The following is a 14,686-nucleotide window of genomic DNA, read 5'->3' as shown; positions in this document are numbered from 1 at the left end:
CAAATTACCACATGCTTGTCCGGCAGTTCATCCTTTTCATCCCTGGAACAGAGCATACAAGAAACCCCTTTGAGAAATCAAGCAGGCATCCCCATGTAATTATATTTGATCATGTTTGCATGTCACTCCCACAGTATCTGTCACGCTCTACAATTTGGCAACCCTGATGCTTTGGAAAGCCCTTCCTAATCCAAAAGTTCGGTGTTTCAACCCCTTTTCTTCTCTTTCAGTTGAGGGAGAGAAGAAAAAAAAGAAGAAAAAAAACCAGATGAATTGGAAGAGTGGAATCAGACATCCTGTCTCGTTTATCTGTGCGAGAGAGATAAGTGTGCACCCCGCCTCTCTCAGGGAACGCACATTAACCGTGCCTTAGAGGGAGTGTTGGGTATGGGGGGGGGGGGGGGGCAGAGCTTGCCTGCCACGAGCACACGGCTTTCACTCACTTCAAAAAACTGAGAAAACGTCCCCCCTCACACTGTTTGGAGCTCGACCTAGAGTGAGTTCTGATGCCGTGTTAGCAGTGAGAAAATGCCCCCGATAGGATTGCAAGTTTGGAAGTGTGATGTGCATGCGATCTTGTCTAGAGGTCGAATGGAACGACAAGTCTGTAAGGTGTAAACTTGTATCCTACAGTAGCTTGTGACCCTGACCTTATATTCCAAAAGTCTGGAGGAGAGAAAAAAGTGATGAACTTATTTGTGACATGCCACATAAAGTATGTGTTCTTTGTGTGTTTTTGACATAAATATAAATGACAACACTTCCAAGTCTATGCAACAAAAGAAACTATTTATTTGGAATATGCATTACCAGTACAAATTAAGAGACCATAAAACCTACACCATGTTAGCTATTTTCTCCACAGAAAACAGGTTTTGAATCAGAATTAAAAAGACAATAGTTTTCCATTTTGTATACCTTTTTTACATATGCAGAGATCTTAAAAGTTAAAACCGGTCAAGAAAAAGGCTCCACGATTTCATTCTGAAATCCTTGTAAAAAAGAAGTAACATTCAAAAAACACTGCAGTACGGTATTTTATTGAAGAACAAAAAACATGCAACAAATAAAACATTTGATGTTTTACAAATTTCTTTAGTTTCTTCTTTCTTTTTGTATATTTCTTTTCCTTTTATATTCAAAACTAAAAGCATCATTACATGAAGCCTTTGATAATACAGTGATATTGGACAGGCAATATGAAAAGTAGAGTTTAGCATTTGAGGGGCACTGCATCACAAAAGCAAACCTTCTGCTTGCCACGTGGCAGAAATGCTCTCATCATAATAAGGAACTCAATTAAAAGGACAGGCATACTTAAACATCCCAAATTATGACAGGTCTGGAGCCCCTGTTGTGCCCTTCAATTGGAGAATGAATTCGGGGAAAAACAAGTGACCCATTTTAAACGATCGAAAATATCCACCAAAATATAATGTTGTTTGTCACGTCACACAATGTCGTTCCTCCCTGGCTGCAAAGGTTTATCAAATATAAAATGCGCTGTTTTGTTATGAGAACCATTCAAAATGGGCTTGTAGTAATCTAGAACAGGTGTTGGTAGGGAAATACGTTTTATTTCAAAGATGTTGTAACGATTCGATTGAGCTAGAACACTATCACATCACATGGCAGTGTTAACACTAACTGTTTTGCGTCCACTTTTAAAGACAGTACCTATTTTAGAAGCAGGATGGTGTCAAGGCTGGAAAAATAAGAGAACAAGCAGATGATGTTCTTAATCGTAGAGGACATCCGTCCTTCTTCATGTCGATCAAGGTTTTTGAAAATGCACACAATAAAAGGAAAGAAAAAAGGTGCATATCTACATTTATAGAGCATTCTTGAGCGAATTCACATGTTATGCTAACAACAAAAAATAAAATATATGTCCTTTAACCAAGCAATAATAAGCCACATGAAAGAAAAATAAGAATGGTGTGAGTTATTCACAACACAGAGGACATAAAAATATATCCAAACATCTTCATGATCTGTGTGCCATCAGGTTGTTCGTACCCATCTCTATAAACACTATTGTATTCGAACTGTCTTTTTTTTTTTCTTTTTTTGGTTTACAGTAGAGTACCAGAACATTCATGAGACGTTCATTGGTACTACAGATTTCACACAAAAAAAAAATACTTTTGATAAAGCTGAAACCAATGTAAAGAACAAAATATTTCTGCAGTTTTATTTTTGGTATCAAAGTTGTGTCAGGGTGGATATGCTGAAGACTATTTGTAATTATGTATACGTGTTGGACCAAATACTACAGTATACTATACATACAACAAAAATCACAAACTGATTTTCACATTTTGGATTTGTTTGTGGATTGTATAAATGTGGTTTTGGAAGTGTTCTTGCAGTGTGTCGTAAGATGCCAGATTCAAACTGGAGTCATTGTGGAACCCAAGTACTTAAGTATGAACAACTGTGACATAGGAAAATGTAAACCTTGATGACGAACATGAACACACTGGGAAATGAATACCCATATAAATGGTCTGAAATGCTGTATCAATACTGATTAAAACTGAAATAACAACAGGGAGATATTAAATACAATAGCAACGGCAAAGCACCAACTGAAAAGAAACATTTGATTTGTGTTCATTCTGAACATCAAATGGTTTTGATTATTCACTGACAGGGAGCCACCCAAATCTGTAATAAGATGTTCAGATGCATTTTTTTGCACACAAGTGGTTTTGGTTACCAGCAGTATTTGGCTATTATGAAAACACTGATGTACAGTGATAGTGTGTAACTGTATACGTTGTATGTTCTGAATGTTCATTACTTGTTCTATAAATGTATAAGGACAATATCAAAGTCTTATTCAAGAGGTTTTCTCTGTCATGATTTCTCGTTGACATGTACAAATGTTATCCTTCGAAGGTAATCACTTGAAGTTACTGTGCTTAAATTCATATCGGCTTATCATAATTTCTGCGAATGTTGTCATTGATTAAGTGTTCCAGGCCAATGTTTTCGAATGCAGGTGACTTGTCTCTGAATGCTGCGCACACAACAAGCAATATTTCAAGAGTGGAGAACTGATTCCTGGAGCGAGAGCCACCGGGAGCCATTCTTTCCACACTGACAAACCCCCCCAACTTGATCTGTGAATCCTACAAAGTCGTATATGTTTGCTAATGTATTGTTGACCACACGCTGGATGTAGTAGGTGCACGATAAAGGAACCTACAGTATACCAGTTTTCGTCTTATTGCCTGCTTAAGAGGGTCTGAAACAGAATGCCAGGAATACGGAAGAAAGCAGAGGCCGATAAAGTCGATATTGACCACTAACATGAAATGTTATTTCACAAAGCACAGCAAATGCGTGAGAAATGCAGTGTATGAAGTATGATGTCGTATCATAAAAATTCACCTCCAAGGTTGAACTTTGGCACTATGGACAAAAGAAAAAACAACAACAACAAGAAAACGGTGGATGAAGCAAGACGTTGACGAAAGATAACTTGTCACAAAGGCATAAAATTAGCCATTAGACAGGACATGGGCAGAGTGGGTGCGAATGTTAAATACCAGTAATTACAAAGGTTTAGAAAACATGGGATTTTCCTTTGTCGTTGTCGGTTGTTCTCTTGTTATTTTCAATAGAGGTAGAGTGAAAGCGTTTAGTCTACAAGATAAGGGCCATTTGTACGTGTGTTTTCGTGCCAACCGTGTTTTAGCATGAGATAAATACAGAGAGGCAGTCTGTATGACCGGCGGACGGGAGACCTATCAACAGGCTGACTGTGGCGTGGCGGTAGTAGAGACGGGACACAGGCGACGTGAATCCGTGGAGGTGGAGGCGGTGGAGCTGGCGTCCTCCTTGTTCCCCCAACCCCATAGGTCTGAACGCCCTGTGGCCGGTGTGCCACCTCCAGTCCTGGTGGAGGTGCCTGCTCTAGGGGGAGGTGATGCTGATCATGTGGGGGTGGGGGGTGGTGGTCATGGGGGGGGGGGGGGAGATCAGTTGGAGGTGTCAGAGTGAACGCTTCCGGGTCCTTCCGTGGGTGAAGTCACTGATGAGGGGGTCGTGGCGTCCTGCCAGCCGCCGTTTGCCTGAGAGAAACACAAAGACAGACTGAGTCCTGGGGAGCCATGCAACATTCCCCCTAAAGAGTTCCCTGTGCATCTTTCAACTGTGTATAATGCGCTAGTATTGAGACACCGTTTTTTTTTTTTATGTCCTGAAGGCTGGATCCGGCAGGAACTCTACTCTCGATGCATGAACGCCCCTGCAACAACCCAGGGGATAGTCCGCCACAGCCCCAAGCCAAATCTGCATTAGGAAAGCAAAGCTAACCCTCCCAGATGAGTCTTCATATGTCCAAACAAAACTGTCACAAAAATTGCACTTGTTGGAGCACAGTGGGCATCCTACCAATCACGGACATCTCTATCGCATCACATTCTGAGGACTAAAATCCATCTAATGAAGAAAATGTTGGGCAAACAAACGCCGCATCAGTCTTTCCCTCTCTTGGTTGAGCCGGGGTGAATAGTTGTCTCGGTAAATGGCATACATGATAATTGTGGAAATCAAATAAAAGGGCTCATAAAAGAACCACAAGAGGATTCAATGGAGGCAAATGATGACACTGGAGATTGAATCAAAATACAACAAGAGACTCGTAAGCCATTTCAAATCCTGGAGACAGGCTTGTGAAAGAGCTTTTGGGATATTAATAGTAAATTTCATGCCATCAGAAACTGGAAATGGTCCGCGACAGCCTTTCATTTCAAAGCCTGTTATTTAAGGCAGTAGGCAGTCTGTAATCAAAAATGGAAGGAGAAAAATCTTCGAATGTCTGACACTGGTGACACTCTCTGTCTATTTCCAAACTGTAATTACTGCCCTAGTCTACCACAAAACGCATTATGTATCTGCTCAGACATCGTCGGCCATGCAAGAAGTCTTTCATCATCTAGATAGGAGATTTTCCTGACCACTCAAAACCTCGTCCACTGTCTCTTGGCTCTCTGTCTCTGGGCTGGACAAAAAACAAAGGGTGACGTTCGATTTGTGACAGTTTTGTTTCGTCAAAGAGATGATGTACATGAAACAGAAGAAACAAATCTACTGTGACAATATTATAGGTGTATAAATCCTCAGCACACAGACTTTTCTTTTTCAGAAGGACATTTGCTCTTTTGCTTTTCTTGTGTGCGCAAAGTGCACAGAATAATCCTCAGGAGGCGGAATAAATCAAAGAATATTTTGAGCAAACTGTTCAATATAACTGGACAATAGCTTGCCATTCCTTCTTCTCTTATCATACGCCATACACGGCACAAGTGGAGAAAAAGCCGACCCACGACAGCGGTTACAAAACGCAGAAGCGTGCGACCCAGGGCAAGCGTATGCGTGAGGTCAAAGCGCGGTGTGAGAACGGGGGGGTCGTAGTTCCCCCTGCTTCTCAGGGTTCCCCCCCCCAAGCAAAGCGCAAGGAGGGGCGTCGGGACGGCGCGTCCGCGTTTTGAATCCGGGCGACGTGTCGTCTCATTATCATGTGGCCATTGAGGCGCGGAGGGGGGCCGGCGGAGGGGGGGGGGGGGGGCGGCGGTGACCGTCCTCGTCCCTCTCTCGCCGCGGCTCGCTGTCAGGGCCATTAGTGCGGCGGGAACGTGATCCGAGCAATGCGCTCGGATTGCTGTCCCGAGTCCACACTCCGCTCTCCCCGTGTCTGTCTTATCGATTTTCCCCTTTACGACACGGCTTGTCGCTGGGAATTTCCCTGCTGTTTGCCGCCGGCAGCTAACTACCCCTCCCCTTTCCCTCGCCCCCCGCCCCTGCCACACACACCCCCTCCACCCCCCCCCTCCTCACCCTCTCAGCCCCCTCCCCCCCCCCCCCCACCACCACCAACGCAAGACACACACACTCTTGTCTCCTTCCAAAATAAGAACAGGCGGAAAATAAAAAAAATACGAAAAACAAAGATGGAACCACACTCCCTTCTGGCATCGATGTGTTATTTTTAGGGCCACTCCGGGGCCTCTCTCCTGGCAGGGCCTCTGATGGCAGCCTCTGGCCCCTGGGCCTCTAATCAGGGTCAGGTGGGTCGGAGGCGAGGCGTCGCGGGAGGTGTCACCTGTTTTGCGGCGCCCCCCCCCATCCCCTCGCGGCCGACGGTGCGTTGCTGCAGGTGCTACCGTGGGAGCTGATATGACGTGACAGGCTCAGACGGCGGCGGTGAGTGCACGTGCGGCCCGCCTCCACGTCGGCATAGGGCGGGCAGTGCGCCGCCCGTGGCGAGACCGATACAGAAGCAATCAACTAGGTGACCGCAGAGCTGAGACAAGTCTTACTAAGTGGCATTCTGCGCCCTATGGCTTTGAAATAATTGGTTGGGGGAAGGAAGGAACAACAACCCCCCTCCCCCAAAAAAAAGAGATTGTTTTTTTTTGTGCTTTTTCTTACATTGATGCCCTGCGGACTGTACATCTGGTTGGCCGTGAGTCCGTCACTGTATCCGCCTGTCTGACTGATAACATGGCGAAGGGTATCCACCTGAAACACAGAGGACCACAAACAAAGCAAGGTCAGACTGAGCCGCCGAGACCAAAAAGCACAGCAGGAGACAGATAGGCAGACGAGAGGAATACAATACTGTGCACACACACACACACAGCACGCAGGGACGGCAAACCACACCACACCCAGTCAGACACATAGGCATATATGCATAACGTCCCACCCCCCCCCCCCAAAAAACAAAAAAAACAAAAAAAAAACAGTGCAGAATGACATGATGGAATTTTCAATGTGATCATATTGAGCAGTGTTCGGTTTTCTAACAACCCCCTTTTACGGCGAACACGTCAGTGGAATTCCAGCTTAAAAAGTGCAATGTCTTTCCCCTCATTTTCCCAAGACCCAGACCCATAGTAACCTAAAGGGGGAAGTGAGCCTCTACAAAAGGCCACAGTGGCGGGGGTTAGTGTGAGTCCTGTACGGGGAAGTGGTAGTGGAGGTGGTGGGGGGGGAGGGTCTATCCCTGATGGTATCTGCTGCAGCGCTGCCCCCCGGGACCCTACCTGTGACTGCACGTTGGCTCCTACCTGAGCCCCCTGGTACGAGTCCCCATTGAGAGACTGCACGCTCATGAACAAGTCGCCCGAGTTTGACATGTTAAAAGAGCCGGCAGAACCTGGAAGAGGAGAGAGGGAGCACCGATTCACAGAGAGAAAGAGCAAAGAGCAAAGCAAGGGGGGGGGGGGGGGCTAGGACTGGTCCGGGAGGGGGCTGAGCCCCGGGAGAGCAGGCATGCAGAGGGGTTAGAGGGGCTGCTAGAGGCCGTTAAGAGCCGTGCGGACAACAAGGAACCAGAAGGTGGAACCGGAACGCGGAAACCGGAGCGGAGAAGACAGAGAACGGGGAGCTGTTAGAAAGAGACCGGGCCGGCACAGCCCCATACTGTATCCTGTCAAAACACAGCTGGCGTGAGCTGAGGGTCGTACCGTCGATACGACAGTTGACCGACCGCTAATAGCACAGTCTTTTCTAAGACCCAAAAATGTATCTGGAGGTTAATAAATGAATGGCATGCTGATTTGTTACAGAGCAGCAGGCACTAGGTTCAAACATGAAAGTGTTTTAATTGAAAGAAAAAGGAAGTAAGCATGGCTAAACTTGGTATGGGGGCCCAGGTTTCTAATCTTGTAGCCACGGGCTTCTCCCGTAAATATCCCCTTCCAAGCAGCGAGAAATCAATATCTCTGCATGGTTGCAGATAACAGGGACTGACGCCACTGAGCAGTTAGTGGGGGAAAATGGACCGTGGCTGTCTCACAGGGCCTAGCGTTGGTGAGGGGGACCCCAGCACGACATGGACGTGTCGGGTAAACAATGCTCTGGCTTTGGCCTCACCTGCTGAGTTGGGAGTGGAGGGCGAGTTCGCCTGGCTCCCGTGAGAGGAGACGTTGGCGGCGGTCACGGCGGTCTTGGCAGCATACATGTTGGCCTCCTCCTGGAACTTCCCGATGTTTTTCTTGTAGCGGATTCGTTTGTTTCCGAACCAGTTGGAAACCTGCGAGCGCGATAAAAAGACACGCTCAGACACCCCATTCGTTCCGCACAAGGTAAATTCGCACAGATATTCCTAGGTTTTTTGGCACGGCCCCTCGCCACTGAAGACAAACTGAGAGGCCATGTTGAGCGAGCTACATGGACCAGTGCTGTGAATCCACATTAGTGCCAGAATGGAATGATTGCCAATAACAGTCTCATTATGTCACCATGACTGCAGCTATCATCAGAACTCATGCTAGGACCAATCAGTCAACATCCGCTAACACCCATTAAGGCTAATGGACTCCCAGATGAAGCTACGGGGATAAACCCAGTGCTAATGATAAACAACATTAAAATGAGAACCAAATCAATCCCGCAAAGTTTCCTCTCAACAGAGTAGGTAAACATGTTCCTTTAATACAGGGAGAGAACCGACATCTAACACATCATCCTGCCTCTAAGCAGGTTCCTCCACCATGCTGCATCCTCAAACCATTTTACATAAACTAATGAAAGCCTTTCAGACAACAAGCCATTACAGGAGGATGAATTCCAAACACGCATTTTCGGTTGATCTTGGTATCGTCTGTGCAGCGGTAATCGAATCGATGCCACAACCTAGCCAGGACACGCTAAGGTCAAAAGTCCATTTCAAATCATGTATTTTGTATTTATTTTGAATTGACGCTGACGCTTCTGGCTGGTGAGTGGATGTGCTGCGGTCCTCCAGCAGGAAGAGGGCGCTGTACTGTACCTGGGAGACTGTGATGGAGCACTTCTTGGCCAGCTCCTCCTTAGCCTCCTCGCTGGGGTACGGGTTGCTGAGGTGGGAGTAGAAATACTCATTCAGGATCTCCGTCGCTTGCTTGTTGAAATTCCGTCTTTTCCGTCTACGAAACCAAAGCACCACCGGTTAGGGACAATAAAAATCATTCAGAGTATGGCAAATCCCAAACAAGTACGCGTCGTCAAAGCTAAACCATTCACAGACATTCCAGGGAAGAGCTTGTATTACTGCAAACAGAGAGGCTCAGAACAATAACAGAACCGTATCAGCTGTAATCTGCTTGAGAATGATATCCCTTTATCAAGATTCACAAACGGAAAACGAAAACGCAGCGGATCCCCGGGTAAACGACATTACGCTTTCTTATCGAGGGAGGGAAAACAAATGTCCCGATGCCCTTGGGCTGACTGACCCCTCAATCTCCATCACCTCTCAGGTCGCGCACCGCATGTGCACGCATCTCCTGAGGGCTTTACATAAGCTAGCAAAGGGAACCCTTGTAAATTCTCCTTTCCACGCATCAGCTGTCGGGGAGAGATTTGTGCTGGAAATCTCTGGCCCCGTACTCTGAAAAGCCTGCTTGAGAATATGTAAATGTGCACAGCATGGGTTTAGGCAGCCAGTAGATTAATCAGTGGAACTGTGCATGGATGTGCCTCACTCTCACCCAGTCAAAGCCCTTCCTCTCCCTCTCCCCTTCCATTCCCCTGCACCAGCGCAATCATTTGCAAAAGAATGGATTGGCAAGGAGGGGGCTTTGTAAGGGAGCAAAAGCCTCATTTAAATGTTATGCCTCCAATCTGACCGAGAGTGAGATTTATCCTCGGAGAAATGTATGCAAATTTGAAACATGCATCAAAAAAGGAACAAGCGATTACATAAAATAAATAAAAAGGGGAAACATTTAACGTTACCCGACATGGAGAGAACGGTTAGCGGCCGACCGGCAATGTTGCCCGTTTGTGCATGCGTGTGTGTGTGTGTGTGTGTGTACGAGCCCAAATGTGGATACGCGGGGTCATGAGTGGATTTTGGGGGAAGATCAGCCGTCATGTTTGTGTTGGGCGAACCGTCCAACAACACGCTCCGAGCTTGCAAAACAATGCTGGGAGTTCCGACAACGTGTCAGCAATTCATGTCCTCTCAACTTCAGCGTCTGTAGCTACATCACGGCGAGCAAATACAGTGGTTAATCAGCTGGGTTCCCGGGCACACATATGGTTTACGTCTAACGAACACACACACACACACACACATGCACGCACGCACGCACCTGGCGTCCAGGAAGCGCGAGCGCAGGATCATGACGGCCTCGCAGGTGCTCTGCTTCAGCTGCATCTGGATGGAGGAGAACTTGCGGTGGATGATGCCCACCATGCGCTCGATCTCCTTGGGCGAGATGGGCCGCGTGCGCGACTGCTCCCTCAGCAGGTTCATCACGTGCGTGGTGAACTCGTTGCACGCCTGCCACGGGGGAGGGGGGGGGGAGAGAGAGAGACACAAGACACACAAGAAGGGAGCCGTCACGACAGAGATTCTTCCGGCACTTTCCACTGTATCTACATGGTCAGCAGAGGTGAGACGAGTGCCGGTGAGGTGAGTAGGGCCACGTCCACAGGCGAGCAAGGTGGGCCGACACTTGCGTCATTAAAGCAAGCGAGCTCTGCACGCCAGACAGGAGGCACGCGAACGCGGCGGTTTCTAAATTTATCAAGGCCTTTTTTCCCCCCGCGCACGCCGAGGAGAGAGCGGAATGAAAGTATAAAAGTCGGGCGCCTGTGCTTAATGTCGTTCCGGAGCACGCATTGTCTCAGCGCCATGGGGGAATAACAATATTTTTCATATTAAACACAAGTTGTGATGGCAAGCGTCATCTGTCGGAGAGGCAGACTTGACAGGCGCTCCCTTCTGACGAGCACACCTTTTCGGTGTCGCCGGGAGAAGAACGTGCCATGATGTTACACCCATCCTCCTGTGTGGCACCAGGCATGAACCTGCCACGATATTACAGTCTACCCCCCCCCTCTATCCTCTTTCTCCAACCCTCCCTCTCTTTCACTCCCTCTCTCCAGTCTCTCCCTTTCATTCCCTCCCCTCCCTCTCCCTCTCCCTCTCTCTCCCTTTCCCTCCCTCCCTCTCTCTCTCTCTCTCTCTCTCTCTCTCTCTCCCTCTCTCTCTCTCTCTCTCTCTCCCTCTCTCTCTCTCTCTCTATGGGTCTGTCACTGCCTGCCGGTGTGTCCTTCTGTCATTTTGTCATTCACCTCAAAGGGACTTCATTGACGTAAAAGCAATAGTTATCAAAGCGAACACAGGCGAGTGAACAGAGACCGAAGCAAGGAGTTGTGACAGGGACACACGGCAACAGTAAGAGAGACTTGTCTGTTCCATTCAGATTTAGTCAACACAGTGTAAGGTGACTAAATGATATTCATACTGAGTTAAAGTAAGAGGCGGTTGCAGAGATTGTGACGTGCTATTTATGGGGAAGAGTTAGATCTATCGGGCCAACATACAATGCATGCTAAAGGGAGCACACAGACTTGAAAAGACTGATATCTTTTGATTTAGAAAGAAATGTAGAAAAGCATACAGCCAAACTGCACAGTAATCTGGTTCAATTAAATGAGTTTGCGTATTCTTCCTCCTATTCGACTGAATTTCAAAGACTGGGTTGCCATCCAAATATTGATCCTTAAATTAGGAATCTTTACGAGGTTTGAACGATAAGTGTTCACATTTGGAGAATTTAGGATTTTAAATCATAGGGTTTCCATTTGGAGACAAGGATAGCCACCAAGTGAAAACACGAGGTGAATTGATTCAGGATTCAGTTACTTCCCAGCTGTATAAACAGACACACGTTTCAAAAAAAAGAACAACAAAATGGCGTGATTTAAGACACCCTGGACAGGGGTCTCTGGAGAAACTACCCAAAGTAAAATAATCATGTTGTTTATGATCTGACTAGGGATAACAGTGTATGGTAGGGTAGCGTCTGCAGTGGAGAAGTACCTTGATTCCGTTGCCATGACTCCCTGTGTAATTCTCCCTCCATCCGCACTGGGATACCATCTTAAATACAGTATATACATTGTCAGCATATGATGACAGAACAGTTACCTGGCCTTCTCCGCACTACGTCCCTGACTATGTGTCTGAGGATGGCAACCCTGTCTACAAACTCACATCACAACACACTGGCTGGCTCTGGGAGACTGGGGAGTGTGGGGGGGAGATTGGGGGGGGGAGGGGGAGGGGGTGGAGTCAGTAGTCAAGGCTACACGGTCAAAATATATTTGCATTTCATCGAACAGAGCATGCATTCATTCCATAGCCCCTGTGTTTGACTATGTGTACTCTGGTTAGTAAACAGACATAAAGTTAGGCAGTAAAATCAACGGATTTATTAGTGCGGGGTGGGGAATGACATGGAGGAGAGGAGGGTGAGACTGTCAGGAAGGCCACCACGGGCACGAAAACACAAACAGTCCAAATGGGGAAGAAAATAAGGAAAGTCAACATCTGTAGATGGAAGCTGTAATTGCAGAGAGCCACTTCAACTGACATGTGATGAGAAAAGTATCAGGGGATGACCTTGTCAGCCTCACTGGAGTTACTTGACTCATAGCCTTCCATGGAAATGAATTTAAACCTTGAGATTTGGTCTCGTAAATCGAGCAAATACATTCCGAAAGCAGCGTTTAATGTCAACCTCATCAACATTTTCCAAGTGGATTTTTTTTCTCTCTCTCACTTGCTACAGTGTGTGATTAGAGCGAATCTGGAGAAATGCGTGTATGCGAGTCGAACACCGAGCGTGTGGTGCTAGGTCAATGCGGTGTTTACGTGAAGAAATGGTCATCGTGGAATCGTAATGGAGGAGAGCTGGACATTACGTGTGTGTGTGGGGGGAGGGGGGGTCAGTGGGTCACAAGGCGCTCCGCGGGCGAATCTTACCTGTTCGTACTTCTCCAGCTCAGTGTGGTAGATCTGCCGGATCTGGGACAGCTTGGCCCTGTAGTCCGAGTGCTCCGCGGAGTTGTCCGCTCCGACCCCGCCCGAGGCCGCCGCCGCCGCCGCGGCCGCCGCCGAGCCGCCCCCTTTCTCCGGCCCGGACACGCCCTCCGCCAGCAGCATGTTGTCCAGCCGCATGAGCTGGGCATCGGGAGGCTCCTCCTCCTGGGCGCCGCGGATACTCAGCACTGCAACGACAAGAGGGGAGAGCGCGGGGGGGGGGGGTCAAGAGGTTGTCGGTACTCGGGTTCCGGTCGCGGCGGCGGGAAGAGTCAAGCAGCTGTCGGCTGACTCGGAAAGCGCCACGCGCCCGACACCTCCTCTACCGCTGGGTTGGCGGCCGGCGCGCGGCGTGGCCGTGCAGGCGAGCGGCGCGGAGGTAGAAGCCCCCAGCCAGGAGGAACAGAAAGAGTGAGGGGGGGGGGGGGAGTACAGTGCGTGTGTGTGGAGGGGAGCGGGCGGTGTGGCCAGGCTGTCTGGACGGGGCTCATCCGTTTGATAAATCACCTGCCTCTTTATGGCTCATCTCCCTGCCAGAATAAAGGCTACGGCTAAATGGGCTGGCAAGACGACAGCTAATAAAACTCCATCAATCTAATTTCATTAACTTAAAATGCAACTTCAATAAATAGCGGAGGCGAGCCCCTGTTTGGTATTCAATACTTTCATGAAACTGTTTAGATACGGGGGGAGAAAAAAACAAAACAAAAACAATAACATTAAATGTGGTTGTCAGCTGGAACTACAGTACGACTGAAAAGGCAGATGTGGCTGAACGTGGGAGGTGCTGCACACAACCGCTGTCACTCGCGTCAGGGTGGACCGCTCGGACGAATCCGGGCCGCGGAGACAGCGAGCAGCCGTCACGCCTGTCGCCCGCCGGACAAAGCCCCGGAGGGGACGAGCCCAGAGCAGAGAGGGGCCCCGCAAACCGAGTCCCCTGTCGTTCCACTAGAGGTCTCCCTCGCAGTACCTAAACGAGCGCCGGCCCAGCCTTCCATTTCCCCCCCCTCCAAAGTGAACACCCGGGCTCCGAGACTTCCCCCCACTCTCCCATCCGACAACCATCTATTTCAATTACAAACACCCTTCCTCCCGCCAATGTGAGGCCTAGAACAGATACCAGGGCCGACGGGCAGCGTCAAAAAGCAGACATGATCATTACTTCAGAGGTTCCTGCCACTTATACAGGCTATGACTTAGTGACTTTAAGGCCGGTGTGTCGATAGTCATTTAAAATGTTAACACTTATCATGTGTCTTATTGTCCCCGAATGAGAAGGGACAGCCAGGGGAGCCACTTCATTAATCCAGAGACAATGGGAGCGCTCGGAGTATTAACCCCCGCGTGGGGTTGGCGGACGTGGGGGGGGGGAGGGGGGCCACTAGGATGAGAAAGGGGCCTGCTGTACGCCCCCCCCCCCCCTCCTCCTCCTCCTCCTCCCCACCACTCACTCCCGCTCCCTTTAAGTGGACCGAAGATGCAAATGCGGGCGACTGTTGGCGAGTGGGGACAGGTCGGGAGGTCAGGTCGCGGACACGGCAGGGGGTAGATTGAGTGGGGGGGGGGGGGGGGGGTGGAGGGTGGGGGGTGTAGGGAGGGGGGAAGGGGCTCCTTCTGGGACTAGAGCAGCCGTGCAAACATCCCGCCTCGTTACAGAGCACCCCCCTTTCATCTCCGCTGATAAGGCGTGGATGAGGCCTGGAACGGGGGGGGGGGGGTGATCCAAATCCTCCCTTCTACACATACCCCAGGCTTCACCCTGGCCTCTGAGCGTGGGCTAGCCGCGGCCGGCGCATCGTCCGAGCCAAACGAACGTCACCCAGAGCAGCTCCAGACCTGTCCGCA

General features: G+C 48.8%; 1 protein-coding gene across 3 annotated transcripts in view; it reads right to left on the bottom strand.

Moving 5' to 3' along the window:
* Positions 1–768: 768 nt before the first annotated feature.
* Positions 769–14,686, bottom strand: part of pbx1b (pre-B-cell leukemia homeobox 1b) — a 50,869-nt gene continuing 36,951 nt past the window's right edge. The window contains exons 3-9 of one of the 3 annotated variants that reach the window (XM_062452481.1): positions 12,782–13,026; positions 10,098–10,288; positions 8,792–8,927; positions 7,894–8,053; positions 7,062–7,174; positions 6,445–6,534; positions 769–4,082 (exon numbers count right to left, since the gene is read on the bottom strand). In XM_062452481.1, coding sequence (XP_062308465.1) covers positions 3,990–4,082; positions 6,445–6,534; positions 7,062–7,174; positions 7,894–8,053; positions 8,792–8,927; positions 10,098–10,288; positions 12,782–13,026 — 1,028 coding nt within the window. In that variant the 3' untranslated portion in view covers positions 769–3,989. The remainder of the gene's footprint in view (positions 4,083–6,444; positions 6,535–7,061; positions 7,175–7,893; positions 8,054–8,791; positions 8,928–10,097; positions 10,289–12,781; positions 13,027–14,686) is intronic. The other 2 variants (XM_062452482.1, XM_062452483.1) reach the window with 2 other exon arrangements.

This window comes from Osmerus eperlanus, chromosome 26 (assembly GCF_963692335.1).
Source record: "Osmerus eperlanus chromosome 26, fOsmEpe2.1, whole genome shotgun sequence".
Classification (NCBI taxonomy): Eukaryota; Metazoa; Chordata; class Actinopteri; order Osmeriformes; family Osmeridae; genus Osmerus; species Osmerus eperlanus.
The sequence above is the reverse complement of the archived record's forward strand: the minus strand, read 5'-3'. Positions and strand labels throughout refer to the sequence as shown.